General features: G+C 30.9%; 1 protein-coding gene and 1 pseudogene across 1 annotated transcript; one reads left to right on the top strand and one right to left on the bottom strand.

Moving 5' to 3' along the window:
- Positions 1-5,200: 5,200 nt before the first annotated feature.
- Positions 5,201-9,119, bottom strand: LOC107848052. Its single transcript, XM_016692713.2, has 4 exons — positions 8,549-9,119; positions 6,976-7,089; positions 6,832-6,902; positions 5,201-5,684 (listed from the first exon to the last, which is right to left on the bottom strand). The coding sequence occupies exons 1-4, from the start codon at positions 8,732-8,734 to the stop codon at positions 5,417-5,419; spliced, it is 639 nt and encodes a 212-aa protein (XP_016548199.1). The 5' UTR covers positions 8,735-9,119; the 3' UTR covers positions 5,201-5,416.
- A 2,590-nt stretch (positions 9,120-11,709) lies between these two features.
- Positions 11,710-16,622, top strand: LOC107847015 (annotated as a pseudogene).
- Positions 16,623-16,824: the final 202 nt, after the last annotated feature.

Below are 16,824 nucleotides of genomic sequence, written 5' to 3'. Positions count from 1 at the left end.
ATTAACCTATGAAGTGCTAATTAATTAAGAATTAAAAGTAATTAAACCCAAAAGTCGAAATGCATAACAAAAAGGTAAAATCATTTCAGAATACTAGCTACAAAATTAATCAAGGAAAATTCGTTTTGGGATATCAACTGGAAGTAGAAATTAGGTGATTACAATTTTATTCAAAAACATAATGTGCTTTTATGTTTAAGAAAAAAAAAGAAATAGTTAATTTTTATCGATTAAAATATTTTTAAAAAGTTCGAGCAATATATATAGACCTAGATCATATTAACAGTGCAAATCTTTTGAATGTGCGTGTTGCATGCATATACTGTTGGGACAAGTTTCTAGCCGTGGTAGTTTGATGATTTAGGACAACTCTTCTGACGTTGTCCCTAAATCGCACGATGTTGCTGAAGATGATGATAAAGAGTTAAAAGCTTTTCATGGAAGTTGTGTTTGTAGCTGCTGCTTGAATGTGACGCGAGTTTCAGAAGATAACTTGCAAGTTGTGAAAAGTTGAAGATTGCAGCCTGCTTTCAAAATGAGATGATCATACATTTTAGTATGTGAATGTGACATAATTTGACATAAAATGGAGATTTTAATTTGAAATGTGTAGTCTCATCTTAAACATAGTAAATAGTATAAAATTTTAATATGTTCCTACAATTTGAACGTGTGACCGGCCTCCTGATCACAAGAAAATAATTTTATCAATTACTTGATCACTTTTCTTTTGAAAATCTAAAATATGATGTGATTAAATCCTCCATTTCTTCTGCTCCATAATATTCACATGTGAAAAATCAGATTCATGAACCTTATGCTATAATATTGCATTTTATTCAAAGCTCTGCTGCTACATGTTATAGTATGCCAGTGTTAAGACTGAGATACTCGTGCTATTCAATGGACACTTGATCGTAAGTTCGTAACATATGGTGTTACGTGTTATCGTAGTTATTATTGAGTGTTTAATGGCATGTGGCAGTAGCTATCTTTTTGTTTATTGCGGCGGTACAGTTCGATTGATTAACTCATACGTATCTAAATTTTTTTTTTTATTTCATAATTTGTTATCTTTACCAGAATAGGTACAAGGTAATAAACACAAATTGTTATTGAGCACTTTTTGAAAGTCTTGTTAAGCTCAAATGATTGTTAAGTTGTTCAAATTATAAGTAGATTTTTGTCTCCGTTCATATTTATTTGAGACCTCGTGACATTCTGATGCACTTAGAAGCAAGTAGCTATCTTTATCTTTGAGTAGAGTACTAAATATGTATTTATAACAGTCCAAAATTGTTTTTTAAAAAAAAAATAAAAATTGAGCTAACTTTAATGATGTATTTATCTCTTTTCTCTTTATAAAATTAAACAATGTAACTTATATAATATCTATTTCTAATCGTTGAGGAGTAAATTTGATCCTATATCTTTTATAATTCTATGATTAATTGCTACCGTCGCTGACTCTACCACCACAACGATCAAGTCCTACTATCGATCAATTGTACAACTAATACCGTTTCTAGCAATTATCAATATCCTATTCATTCATCACACGTTCTTCAACTTTTAGTATTAATATTAACTAACTTTATCACTCCCAACATGAACAGTTGATGTGTTGATTGAAAAGTGAAAAGCACTATATTATGTTAGAACTATCAAAATATTTTTAAAATCGTTAACACTAAAACTAAACTAATAATTGATTTTCTGTTAAAAAAATTCTAAATTGATTTTTAGTACAAGTTTATTTATTTCAAGTTTTAAATTTATAGAATAAATTTATTTTAATTCATGGAAAGTTTTTACTTATTGTTCTGGATCAGACCGTCAATGTATATTCATATTCATATATGTTTCATCAATTTAAATTTTATTTTAAAATTTGGGATAAATTAATCAAGCTAATACTATACGCTTCTAATATAATGATATTCCTGTCTTTAATTAATATTAACTTAGTAGACGTACTTTGTACATATATCTCATCTCAATTAATAAAGGCATAATACATAAATATGACTCTAAACTTGACACCAAATTATAATATTGACCTTAAACTTTGATAATGCACAAGTAGACCCTTTATTGATTGACGCGAGACACACATACAAAATAATTATTGTAACTGTAATTATATAAAAGAAAAAAAATCCAAAACTCCTAAACGAAGAAAAAGTCAAAGAATGCAAAACCTAAATAAACATAGCAGTTTCGGTTTCTTAAAAAATAATTATAGTCATTATATTAATAAATAATAGTAAAAAACGATTTTATCTAGTTTTTCAAAGAAGGGTAAAAATTTCAAATGATGTGCACACATTATATATTATATAGATATAGATGTATATTAATTACGCACTGTGAAAAATATGATTAATGTAAAATTTTCATTAGGGTTTTGAAAAAATAAAAATAGAGTCATGGTCAATTTTGATTCCTATCCAGTGTTTGACTTTAAAAAGGTTAACTCGTTTGTTTGTTGATTAAACTAAACTTGAATTACGATTTAGAGATTCTGGTGGTGGGTTACATTGCTTATTTTCTTTATTTTAATCTCCAATTATCCATTTTGACCAAAATAATCCTTTAATTTATGCTGGTGTACCTAATCGGATAGAATATACGTACATATACCTTACCTCTACTTTGATGTTATTGTTATGATTATGTATGATTCTAGTTGAAATTAAGGGGAAATCTTTGTTCGATTAACTTTAAGTTGTTGTTTGCTCCTGCTTGATCCAGGCAGATATTAGTAATGATCATTTGAGTTAGTTGAAAAATGTTAGATGATATAATCAACTTAGTCGTGATATTCAAAATTGTTGTTGTTATAAAACTTTTCAACTACTATGGTATATGCACACGCAGTTATGTTGTTCGGACTCCTTAAATTTGTCGTTTGGTGCGACTCTCATTGCATTTTTGCTGTATTTGAGACAAGTTCACTCATACTGACATTCGTATTCTGCATTAGTAGGGGACATAGAAAGAAAGAAAAAGCAACATCATGTCAACATTTGTATACCCAAAGAAGTTGTTGTTGAGATATTACAAAGAGTACCTGGCCAAGATTTGTATCAAACTTTAAAGGAAGTATGCATGAATTGGTGTTCAATTATCTATAGTGGGAGGTTTGCTTACTCACACGTTGAACGCGGAATATTAAAATCTTCATCATCATTCTCGCAACTGGAAGCAGTTATTATTAGCATGACTGATGATAAGTGTTCTGTCATAGTTTCTGCATTGAAATGGCATAGTTTTCCATCCTATGCACTCGAAGAACATAAAAGATATTGGGAGAGTACAGACATATATACAGTAAATGATGTATTGAGCACGACCGGAAAATGATGAGGGTGAATTCTGTGAATGGTTTCGTCTGTTTCTGTAGCGATGATGACGCTTGTCTCCATGTCTGCAGTCCCATCACTACAGAGTATTTCACGACTCCACCATATTCTTATGATACTAATATGGCATTCTTTCAGCTAGCTGCAGTTGGCTTTGGATTTTGCGAGCTTTCGTATGAATACAAGGTGGTTGTTCTTTATAGAGATGCAGAATGTTTAAAATCTGGTGTGATTAAACCATTTGTTTTAACCGTTGGAACTGACCGTTCATGGAGGTCTCTGAAAGCAATTCCTGATACACAAATTATTTTGGGAATGAAGACTGGTGCACATGTGAAAGGGGTATTATATTGGTACAAGAAGAGTTTTACTCATGAAGATTGGCCACATCTTAGCGAGAGAATTGAACGTCTCATATGTTTTGATATAACTACAGAAGAATTTGATATGATTATGGTTCCAGCTGAAATTGATGGCGTACAAGGAGGCGGACAGTATGCAACTAGTATTGCAGAAAAAGGAGGAAATCTTTGTTTGATAAACGTAAGTAATGGTTGTTTTTGGTCCCTCTTGATTCAGGTATATGTTGCACATAATACTACCGATTTGAGAAAGAGTTCACTGTAGCCGTTCCTAATATGGCTTACAACATAAAAATCAAGAGTTTGTTCTTCTTAATTGTCACTGATGACATGTTGGTGATTCAATTTAGTGAGGCTCAAACCTATGAATTTTTTAATATAGCAACTGGAATACTATTGGAAGTAGTAGAACTGAATTGGTTTGATATTGTTATCCCTTATGTCCCAAGTTTGGTTACTCTTTTTCATCGCCCACAACAACTACAACATACCAAGTGAAGGTCTGGTGAGGGTAGAGCATGCGCAGACTTTACAGTTATCTCGGAGACTCTCTTCTCTTAGATGATAGACTAGACTAGATTGCTATTCATGTTTTATTCTTTGTATCAGATTTCGGTTTATTATAATAAATTCCAATTTTTTTTTATGTTATTCGGACTCTTTAAATTTGTCGTGTGCGTGACTGATCCTTCTTAAGTTGTGCATTCAAGACCGTTAGTTTTAGGATTGAGCACAATTTCCCGGAAACGGAGTTTTGTTTCTCCACGCGTGACTAGATTTCCGATCTCTATCAACTAATTTATTTTGGGCGGGAAGAACCCCAATTCTTCATTGATCCATAAGACGTGGATTCCATACTAAGAGTACACCTTGAACCCTTTGAATTCAATCACCCGGCACTATGTTAGGTCTTAGAAAGTTTATGTTTCGAAAAAGAGGCATCCCCATTCTATTCTGAAGTAAAAAGGACCCAGGCAGAGCATTTTCAGGGCTCCGAGACAAGCTTTTTGAGGAAGAGTCTAAGCAACCTTGGTATGTGTATTTTAGATATTAAATATTAAAATTTACTGGTCTAATTAATTCAAATTCACACCGAACAAATCTACGAGCTAAGTAACATGGACTATTCACTTTTGATGCGCATCCGTGTCGGATTTTCTAAAAATACACTACTTTTGGAGAATCCAACACACACCTATTGACATTTTTGGAGAGTCCGAGCAACATTAGATGATAAGAGAGAACTAGGAATAACTCGCCTACTTACTAACCTTCTACCCTTATTTTCGACGTCAAATCTTCCTATTTAGGTAGCTAACAGACTCTTATACTCTTATAGGAATATAGGAAATGCGTTTTCTTGATATGAATTTGTATTAGTCAGGCCAATGAATTTCGAATACCAAATGTCTCAAGTAAAAACACATATGTAGCAACTTCCCATGAACAAAGTGTCCAACACAATACAAGTTGTGTCAACTCAAAAAATATTGATTTTTTGTATTTATCTTCTAATTTTTGAAAAGAAAAATGTAAATAGTATTAACTGAGTTTCTATAACAACTATAGTTCCATTATACAAGTTTGTCAACTACAAATTTTTATTTGATTTTTCATTTTCAATTGAAACAGAATATCAAGAATGTCTCCTCAGTCTATCATTCTTGCAAATGCAGAAAAAAAAATTTCCTACACTTTTCTCCTCTTTGGGCTCAGAATGAAATCATCATCATCGTCGTCATCACTACTAGTATCACGTTTTAGTCGTTTCTTTGCCCTTATGTCGCCGTTCTTTGATACTTGCTGTTGCTTTTTCGAGCTCTCGGCTTTGCTTATGATTGGCCGCGGAGGAGGAGATTTAACAGGAGTCCCCGTGCGAATCTGCTTTTGCTTTCTCTGCTTTTTCTCGAACGCCTTCTTTGATCTCTCCGGTGATAACAGACCGTGCTCCATCAACCTGCATTTACAAGCCTCAAAAGTATTGTTTCAACTCTATTTGAAAACTCGAAAGAACTAAAGGACACTAAGAACAAAGCTGTGTATATACAGTTGCAGATGAGTTAGTCTTTTCATGTCGGAACAAAAAAAGTATGATAGTTCTAGTAGGTACTCTATGGAATGAATCGACGTGCATGCAAGTTAATCCGGACAGTGCCTCAAAACAAAGTTCATTTTATTGCTGCAAAGTGCATTCTATGGTACCTTCAATGAAAATAAATCATCTTAGACTCAAGTGAAAGGAGAAAACGAAAGAAAAAAGAATCTAAGCTAGTTGGATCGAAGACTAAAAGTATCATCGAAGCCTAAGCCCAACAATAATCTTCTTTCGCTTGAAAACAAACCTCGTTCGTATTCTGTCTTCTACATAATACTCTAGTTCATTCACCTACCACCGCCCTACGGCAAGCACTCTGATATGAAAGAGGTAATTGGCTAATGGTTTTGCAACAAGAAAAAGATTCCACTCTTGCCAAGCCTCGGTGGACAAGGTTACGTGAAACTTGTATTGGTGGAGGTAGTAGGTATCTCGTAAATCAGTGTGACGTGCACATAAGTTGGCACAGACACCATGCTTATCAACAAGAGAAAGAAAGACTTTGCTATGTCGTTTGAGAACTTAAAGCCACGAGGCAGGAGCCACTCCTGTCGTGGAGTCACATACGGGGAAAGTGTCTAAGGCAGATTGCTAGGGCAGATTTAAATGCAGTTACGATATTGAGAAATGAAGACACAAGCAATCACACAGCTACTTCACATTCAGGGTTGCGAAGTTCTTCAAAAGAACTTGACAGAACTTCAGGAAAGTTCTTACCAAGGAAGTGGTCAACAACAACAACAAAACACCCGGTAATATCCGACAAAGGGTAGGATGTACGCAGACCTTACCTTACGTTTTGTGGGGTAGAGAGGTCGTTGCCAATAGACCCTCGGCTCAAAAGAAAGGAAAACGAAGCATGTTTGCAAGAAAAATATGATAGTACACTAGCAAGAACAAAGCAACCAAAACAAGAAACAATGACAGGCTACAGACATAAGGTCACTAAGACAAGTTTGTGTTCCTTTTACACGTAAAAGATCCAGAGACGGATGTCAAGAAAACTCACCAGAACTCTGCCATTTCACTTGAAGGTATCTGCTTTGACAACGATTCATAGAATAACCTCAACGGTTCTCGCTGTGAAGAGAATACACGATATTAAACGAGTGAACCAATAAGCAGATCATGAAGAAAATAAGGAGTATATCACCTCTTCAGGAACATCAAACTTCTGGCCAGCCAAGGAATACACTTTCTTCACTCTAGTTTTGGTTTGCGTTTTTGTGACTGTCTTGGATGAACTTGAGGTTGATTTTCCTTTCATCTTTACTTGGACAATAAGTATTCAAAGAACTAATCAACGTCATCACCGTCAAAGCAGAATAAGCTTCGGTTATCAATTTCTAATTTCTATACAACTAAATAATTGTAAGCGTAGGTGGGGTTGGACGAGAAAACTCTCAAAGAAGCAGATAGAGATACATATTCATTGGTATGTTCTGAATTATCAGTTTAAAGCTAATTGCTTGTAAGAACACATTAAAATTCATGGTCCATTAACATAAAAATACCATTACTAATTCACACATTCACACAAGGTTCTAAGGCGACACTAAACGAACAATTGATATTTCACTTTATCGTAATTCATTTTTCAATTTCATTGTTCATATACTAATCTTGGATTTGCGCTTAAAACAACAATGGACCTCAGAGTTTTTCTTTGCATTTTTTGCTTTTGATAACACTGTAACGAAAAGGGAAATGTTTTAAATACTACTAAGAAGAAGGAGAATTCTAGACATAGCGATGATCTTTTGCAGATGTTAACTCAGATTATCAAGAACATCGAAATTTGAACCATAAAAAGATGATCTTATGCAGATGTTACCTCAATCTTCTACCAATAGACAAATTTATTTACCAATATTAACACGAAATGGATCTCGAACGGAACAGAATTTATACATAACATTCATATTACAGATCAGCACAAGTTTAAGATTGAGACATAATTGATACTTTGTAGGAAAATCAATGACCTCAATTTTTCAAGAATATCAAATATGAAGCATAAAAATGTGATCTTTTTGCAGATGTAACAAATATTAGAATTAAATCGATCTCAAATAGAGCAAAATTTATCAAAAAACAAGAATCTTTCTGCAGATGGGTACCTGAATTTTTCAACAACATCGAATTTGAGCATAAAAAGATGATCGTTTACCTCAATTTTTCAAGAACATCAAATATGAAGCATTAAAAAAATGATCTTTTTGCAGACGTAACCTCAATCTTTAACCAATATTAGAGCTACTCACATCTCAAATAGAGCAAAATTTATCAAAAAAGCAATGATCTTTTCCATATGGGCATCTCAATTTTTCAAGAATATCAAAATTTGAGCATACAAATATCATCTTACCATAATAGTATAATCTTTTTGCAGATGTAACCTCAATCTTTTACATATATTAGAGCTAATTAGATCTCAAATAGAGTAAAATTCATCAAAAAGCAATGATCTTTTGCAGATGTGCACCTCAATTTTTCAAGAATATCAAAATTTGAGCATAAAAATATGATCTTTTTGCAGAAGTAACCTCAAATCTTTTACCCAACAGAAACAATTTACCAATTTTACAACTAAAATGGATCTCAAATATAGAAGAATTCATCAAAAAGCAAGCATCTTTTTGCATATATAACCAATATTAGAACTAAACAAATCTCAAATAGACCAAAATTTATCAAAAAAACAAGAATCTAATACCAAAGAATACCTCAGTTTTAGAGACATTAATGGCAGATTTACCCTTAGAATCTCCAGATTGCTTATTTGATGAGATCTGAACAACCTTTTTCTTGATTACAGATGAATCAATTTTGGGTTTTGAAGATGAACCAACTTGACTACTACTACCACTTGGCTTCACTTTCACTACACTAGATTTGCTCTCTGTAGCCATATCTAATACAACTATTTTCTTGATCTGATAAAATTGCTTATCTTTTTTTCAATGGTTCATTGGTATCATCTAATACTATTACTATTACTGTAAAAAAAAAATTGTGTGTGTAAAATTGCTAAAAATAGATTTAATAGTGAGATAAAGAAAGTGAAATGAACAAGTGGTTATCTTTTTTGGTGGGTTCCTAACTGTTACTGCATATGTTTCATGGGAGATTTTTAACTACCAATAATCAAATTTGTTTATGCGCGTTGAAGTCTGATTAATCTGAGTTCTAATTTACTGCAGTTGTTTTTTAAACGGGGTTTTCAATAGGGTTTTATTTATTCGTAGGCTTTTTAGATATTGTGTTTATATATTATTTTGAGAGCGGTGCCTCTAAAAATAATATATTTATGATCTCTTCGAACATTGTGCCTTTTCAGGGGTGTACGTTGATCATTTCGGATTTTTAAGGACCCGAAATGAGAATTTAGAATTTTTGAACCTTTTTGTGTGTGTTAGTCCATGATTTTTCCGTATTACGTGCAGTTAGAAATGTTTGACCTTAAATTCTATGGGCTCGTCGGTGAAGACCTCCAGTCATCTATTCAAATTAGTCGCACAACTAAATCGCTGAGCGAGAGTGTGAGAAGCTAATTCAAACACATTTATTTATCTTTCCGTTTTGTAACCAAATAAGCGATTTAGGTATATTCCTATCCTAACCACAAATTAATTTCTTTTTTATTAAAAAAGAGAGCTTATTCCCTATATTCTTCGTTAACCCTTTGCTCCCTATATTCTCTGCATTTTTGCGCTCTGCTTTAATTTGATTATAAAATTTATTTTTTTACACATGAATCATCATAAAAAGGAGGGAAAAAAAATTGTTTGTATACACGCGCGTTCAATCAAGATCATTAATGACGTCATCTTTGCTTTCTTGAAATTTGGAATTTTAGAAATTCACATATATTAAAGAGCTAATTTCAATTCGACGAATTAATGTCACTTAAACTTATTTAAGAATGTTGCGTGTCTCTTTTGCTTTGTTAGTAATTTATTTTTTCCCTTAAATTATAGATATGCCGTACTAAATATAGTGGGGTTCATTAAATTTGTTCTTAAGACTTTTCATTTGTATTAGTCTATGATTTTTTTTAAATATGTGTGATCACGATTGTTTCACCTAAAATTTTATTGGTCCATTCATAAGTACCTAGTAAATGATAATGAATGCTTTTCAAGAGTGTACGTTATTTATTTAGAATATTTAAGGCCTCGAAGTAGAATTTAGAATTTTCGAGCTTTTTCATGTTATATGCAATCGAAATTGTTTGACTTTTAATTTTATAGGTCCATCAATAAGGACCTAGAAAATCATATTGAATGCTTTTCAAGTCCGTACGTTGCTCATTTAGGATTTTTATGATCCCGGAACAAGAATTTAGTATTTTCGAGTTTTTTCATGTGTATTAGTTCATAATTTTTCTGAAATGTATGCAATCGAGACTGTTTCACCTAAAACTTTGGGTACCTCCGTCATATATTGGGGACATATATGTCCTTACCGTTAGTGTGAGGGGCATATATATACCATTTTATTAACAATGAGAATATATGTGCACATAAAGTATGGACTTTATATATATATATATATACACACACCATATCATAATTTAAAGATATATTTATCCTCTTTTTTTGTACAATATTTAACTAATATAATTCTCATAAAAAGACAAAAGGTACCAACATGGGTTGTGGTGCAGTGGATGGGGCTGTTCCACCTTTAACCAGAGGTCGAGGGTTCGACCTTGGGTATGGAGAAAACTCTGTTGGGAGCACTGCCACCTTAATGAGCCCTGCAACGCACTGTTCGGATTAATCGAAACTCCAATGCAGACATCAAACACCGGGTGAAAAAAAAAAAAAAAAAAGATAAAAGGTGTTGATATATGACATCAATTTAGATTGTGCCATATCACCCATAACATAACTGATGATGGAAGTGGTCAAATCAAATCAAATTTCCATAAGATCACAAAATTAAGGTCATAAATATAACAATTATGTATGACATATATTTTAAATATTGTGTTAGCAATACCCATAAATGATGAAAGCTAATTTAGATTTTTCGATTATATATGATGCATGCAATCAAGCCTTACTTAGTTGACTAACAATAACAAAGATCGATTAAACTAAATTGGCTTTACTTGATTAAAAATATTGACTCAACATATGCATGAATTTTTCAATACAAATCTAAATTAGTCAAATATAGATCCGGATATCACTACCTGTAGTGGTCCGCTTTCATAATAGCAATTTGGCACAAAATAACAAAGCCTAGATATAAAAAATTGTTACGGTGAAAAAATAATGGATAATAAAAGCAATTAGAAGTGCAATGTGGGGTTCATGGTAAGAAAATCAAAATGATGTGAAATAAAAAAAAAATAAAATAGGTCCACATGTAAGTATTGGTTTACAACAAGTTTTACTTGGCACAGAATTTAATAAAATAAAAAATTTTATTTTATTCTTGTGATCTTAAATTAAATTTACGTCAAATATATTATGATCTTAAATATGTCATGTATAAAGTTGAATTAAAAAAAAAAAGAAGAAGTCATTTATTTTAAAATGGAATAAAAACAATATTGGTAAAATCATACTCCCAAACAATATCTCTCTATTTTAGACCTCTTGCATATATTAATATTAATAGTAAAATCTCTTCCATTGTCATACTTCCAAATCACATCTATCTATTTTTGCTTTTGTATATATTAATTAATATTAGTAAAATCTGTTCCATCATCATACTCAAAGCAACATCATCTTTGCTTTTGTATATATTAATATTAATAGTAAAATCCATTTCATTATCATTGATCTCTTATATATATATATATATATATATTAATAGTATTAGTATAATCTATACCATCATCACACTCCCAAGCAATATCTATCTACTTTAAACCTCTTATATATATTAATATTAGTAAAATCCATTTCATTACCATTCTCCCAAACAATATCTTCTCATTCAATTTTTCAATAATACAAGAAAATAATAAAGAGAATAATCAAAGAAGACTTTTGTATTAATGGCAGCTTGTATTTGTAGATGTCAAGTTAATTATTGCGGTTTGAAAAGGCCTATGATGTCCAAATTTACAGACTTTAGAGCTTCAGTCTCATCTAATTTGAAGGTAAATTTCTGGCAGACATTTCATTAGAAATTACATGATTTCATAATATCATTAATTTCAAAAAAAAAAAAAAAATCTTTTTTCTTTCTTGAACTTTGTGTAGAATTACATTTGGTGCAATTTTGTATCTTTGACTATAGGTTACTTGTAAAGATGAGCTAAAATTACATTTCATGCAATTTCGAACCTTTGACTATTTAGATTACTTGTCAAGACAAACTAAAAGTACATTTGATGCAATCTTGTGTATTTAACTATAGGTAAAATTACAACTTTATTTTGGTGATTATTAACAGCCAATTTTGACAAATTTGGAGCATTTTCCCTTGATATTGGATATTCCAAAAGTTATGAAGGAAACTACTTTCAAGTTATTGGACACTTTTGTAGATTTGGTTTTTGAATTTGTGGACCAACCTTTGCTCCCATCTCAGGTATATAAATAAATATATATTTTTCCATTATCACATTTTTTTTTATTTTTTTACATTTTTTCAGTTTACTTTATATATTCACCAACAGATCAATACAATATAATTGACAGAGTAACTTTGCACCTGTTGAAGAGATTGGAGAAGCTGTGAGAGTCACTGAAATTCAAGCAAAGATTCCAGATGATTTTCCAGAAGGTGTTTACATAAGAAATGGTATGTATGTAACTGTTTAAAAGTATTATAAAACTATCAGATCATCTAGAAGAAGATGACCTATACGAGCATGCGGCTCGTAATAAGTGAAACTAGCTAGTTACCTGAAAAATAAGTATATTAATCAGGTGCATTAAGAGTTTTAATATTAGTATTGATGACGTAAAATTATCTTATATTGTATTATAGAAGTATATCGATTGTTAAATCACCAAAAATTGAATTGTCTAATTGAATCGAGAGCTATTTCGATAATTCAATTTCAATAGCCTGTACGAAACATTAATATCGTTTGATATTCGATATATACAAAATTATTTTAGTATTTGTGCTGTGAAAATTCTGTCAACACTCCACCTTTCATTTTGTGTACTTTACATTTTACTCACTCCGTTCATTTTTACTTGTTCACTGTATTAAAAATAAATGTTAAATAATACTTCTTCCGTTTGAAAAATCCATGGACAATTTATCATTTTCTATCCATTTTACTCTTACTATTAAATAATATTCATTACGCAAAAAATTTCTTAATTAAGGTATTACATTTATTATATTCAAAGGGTGATATAATAAAATTACACCTATTATTTATTACTTCTTAGTATGTGTGCCAAGTTAACAGTGGATAGAGGAAGTAATCTTTTCATATTTTTTAACATATATTTTATGAACATCTAACTTCAACTTTAACATGGTATTATCGAATTATAGTATTAGAATTATCGTATAGAAATTTGATTTATTGATATATACTAGACTGAACATTGAAAGTTTGGTGTTTGATACCAATTTTTAATTGTTGATTATCGAATTATCGAAATTGAACTTTAATAATATAAAATTGAATTTTGAACTCGCCCACAATACAACTACCATCAACGAGTAATACTGATTGATTATGAAACTTTTTATTCTTACACTTTTACCGAAAAAGTTATTTTTTTTTATTTTTAAGGACTTTTTTCGTATTTTAAAGATAATAATACTTTTTTCGTATTTTAAAGAAAATATTTTTCTAAGTGTAATTTATGATGTCAATGCTAATTAGAACCTAAAGATTGACCTCATTGATCAGAAATTTAAATTCTGAATCAGCCTCTGACGTGCAGGATCAAACCCTCTATTTGGAGGATTAAAATCAAGCAAGTCAATATTTGGAAAATCAAGTCATCTATGGATTGAAGGTGAAGGAATGCTTCATGCTTTGTACTTCACAAAAGTAAAAGGAAAAGGAAGCAAATGGAATGTGTTGTACAAGAACAAATATGTAGAAAGACACATTCAACATGGAAAAAAATAGAAAGAAACCAGGTTTTATTCCTAATATGGAAGGTGATGCTCTTGCTGTTTTAATGGCTACCCTTCTAAATCTGGTATGTCATGATCAACTATACATTTTTGAAGAGTTCAAACAACATATACATGTATCCTTATCGTTTTGCAGTTGAGATTTGGTGTATTTCACAAATATACAAGCAATACAAATGTGTTTGAGCATGCAAAAAAGTACTATTCAATTTCTGAGAATCATATGCCTCAAGAGATAAACATACAAACACTTAGAAACGTTGGGTAATTGGACTGTCAATGGAGCTTGGAATCAATCATTCACAGCCCATCCAAAGGTAATTTTTCATAAATATAACTCAGTTTGTTATATTTTTCGAACACTTTGAAAATATTATCATATTTATATCAAACTCTAAAAGTATGCCAGGCACATATCAGTATTTTTTAACCGTCAAAACAATATCACTCTTTTAATTTACGGTGCATGCGTTGTTGTAGTAGCTTAGTTTTTTGCAACAAAATGTGTGTAATTATATAATCTAAAAATAAATACATTTTTATTAATTATTCAATTATATTATGTCTCGATAGAAAATTCTAGGTACTGATGAACTTGTTATCATGGGAATTAATCCACTAAAGCCTTATTTTGAGCTAGGAGTCATTTCAGGTATGTTATTATTATTTTTTTTAATCTAAATTAGGAGACTTCAATTCAATTTTTTTGTATGTGAAACATTTTAATTAATTTATTTGTATGTTCACTTCCTATTTTCAGCTGATGGAGAGAAATTGGTTCACAAGGTGGATCTCAAATTTAATAGGTGTATTCTTTGCCATGAAATTGGAGTTACAAAAAGGTAATTATGTGTTTAAGTTTAATTTAAACTTATAGGAGAATATGATAATGTAAATATTTTTTGCAATTTAGTATGTATGAACTAAAATCCAATTATTATAGAAGAATATGATAATGTTATTCTTAATATTATGTAATTCAATTATGTGTAGGTACAATGTGATTTTGGATTTTCCACTAACTGTTGACATAATCAGACTTATTATTGGAGGAGAGTAAGTATTTCAAATATCTTATTTTAAAAAAAAAATTAGTGACACTATAATTTAATGAAATACTTATGATTAAATTTTTTAATTAATGTTTATAAGTCTCTAATTTTGCAGATTAATAAAATATGATAAAGATGGATATGCGAGAATTGGAATAATGCCTCGTTATGGTGATACTACTTCCATTAAATGGTTTGAAATTGAACCATGTTGTGTATTTCACATAATAAATTGTTATGAAGATAATGATGAGGTATTTTTTAAAATTTGATTTGTATTTCAAATTTATAAGATTATGATAATTAATTTTTTTTTTTTTTTTTGTGTGTGTGTGTAAAAGGTGGTGGTGAGGGCATGTAGAGCTAGTCGATCGATTATACCAAGACCGGCTATCGCAGTAGATAAAGTTGAGTTGAGTTTGGACGGATTAGACGAAACGAGTTCAAGTAAAAAGAACAGTCAGTTATTGAAAGAATTTTTTTCTTTTTTTCGTGTTTGTGAATGGAGATTAAACATGAGAACAGGAGATGTGAAGATGAAAAATTCAACTCCAACTGATCATCAATTTATTATGGATTTCCCAATGATCCATGAACATTTCATTGGTCTTAAAAACAAATTTGGTTATCTACAACTTGTGGATTCTGAAGCTTTCTCTAATTACTTTGGTTAGTGCTCTAAATTTTATTTGGAATGAGATACATAATCACTGGTTCATTACTTAAAATTCATCACTAATCTATTGTCTAATAGTATATCAAAAAATATTTGTTACTATTAATTAGCAATAAAATATATGCTTTCATGTTACTAACTAGACCTCATGATGACATATTATCTTGAATTTAGCAAAGAATTTATCAGGAGGATTTGCTAAATTTGGAGGGCTAGCCAAACTTCATTTTGATGAAAGAAAAGTTGATATTTCTAAGGTAATTGCTACTTATAAATTTGTGATCATAATATTATGTTGATACAAACTAAAAATGTAGAATTCATTTTTGTAACTGATTTTTTTTTTGTTTGATGTTGAATTCATTAGGATGATAAACAAGAAGATGATTTGATTAAGGTTGAGTATCACTTTTTTCCAAAGAATACTTTTTGTAGTGGAGCTACATTTGTTCCAAAAGTTGAAGGTGTCGATGAGGATGATGGTTGGATAGTGGCATTCACACACAATGAAAATACAAATCAATCTCAAGTAAATATTCTATCAATGATCATAGTATAACTATCATTTGATTAATTTTGAATTGTGTTCTTTAAATCTTCTCATAGTTAATTATACTCTTAACATGATTTGGAATTTAAGTTTAGTCTGATATGGATATAATTTGTATGTTGCAGGTTTATATAGTTGATGCAAAAGATTTTGGAAGTAAGCCAGTTGCCATAATCATATTACCAAGTAGAGTGCCATATGGATTTCATGGAGCTTTCATGCCATTATTCAACTTATAGTTGGTGTAGTGTTCAATTTCTTAGCTAATTAGTGTGACTACCATAAAAAATGACATGTCTTTCGTTTTTTGGTAAAGCACAAAAAATGATCTTTTTGCAGATGTAACCTCTATTAGGACTAAATGGATCTCAAATAGAGAAGAATTTATCAAAAAACAAGAATATCTTGCCAATGGAATACCTCAATTTTAGAGACATTAATAGCAGATGTTGCCCTTTGAATCTCTAGATTGCTTCTTAGATGAGATCTGAATAGCTTTTTTCTGAATCGGTGGGAAGGTGCGGGCGTTGAAAATATTTTTGGGTGAAACTTTTAGGGCGGTTTTCCGACGACCTATTAAATGGATCGAGTTGCTTTGGATAGACTGGGAGAGCCATTATATAAGTCAAATGAGCAAAAAGG

This window comes from Capsicum annuum, chromosome 11, assembly GCF_002878395.1.
Source record: "Capsicum annuum cultivar UCD-10X-F1 chromosome 11, UCD10Xv1.1, whole genome shotgun sequence".
NCBI lineage: Eukaryota > Viridiplantae > Streptophyta > Magnoliopsida > Solanales > Solanaceae > Capsicum > Capsicum annuum.
The sequence above is the reverse complement of the archived record's forward strand: the minus strand, read 5'-3'. Positions and strand labels throughout refer to the sequence as shown.

What these genes read in the sequence shown, in the direction of transcription:
- LOC107848052 (XM_016692713.2), bottom strand. Translation starts at nt 8,734, where the DNA reads ATGGCTACAGAGAGCAAATCTAGTGTAGTGAAAGTGAAGCCAAGTGGT. An exon ending in AGTTTGATGTTCCTGAAGAG is followed by an intron (nt 6,903 to 6,975) that starts GTGATATACTCC and finishes TTCTCTTCACAG; the next exon opens with CGAGAACCGTTGAGGTTATT. An exon ending in AGTGAAATGGCAGAGTTCTG is followed by an intron (nt 5,685 to 6,831) that starts GTGAGTTTTCTT and finishes TTGTAAATGCAG; the next exon opens with GTTGATGGAGCACGGTCTGT.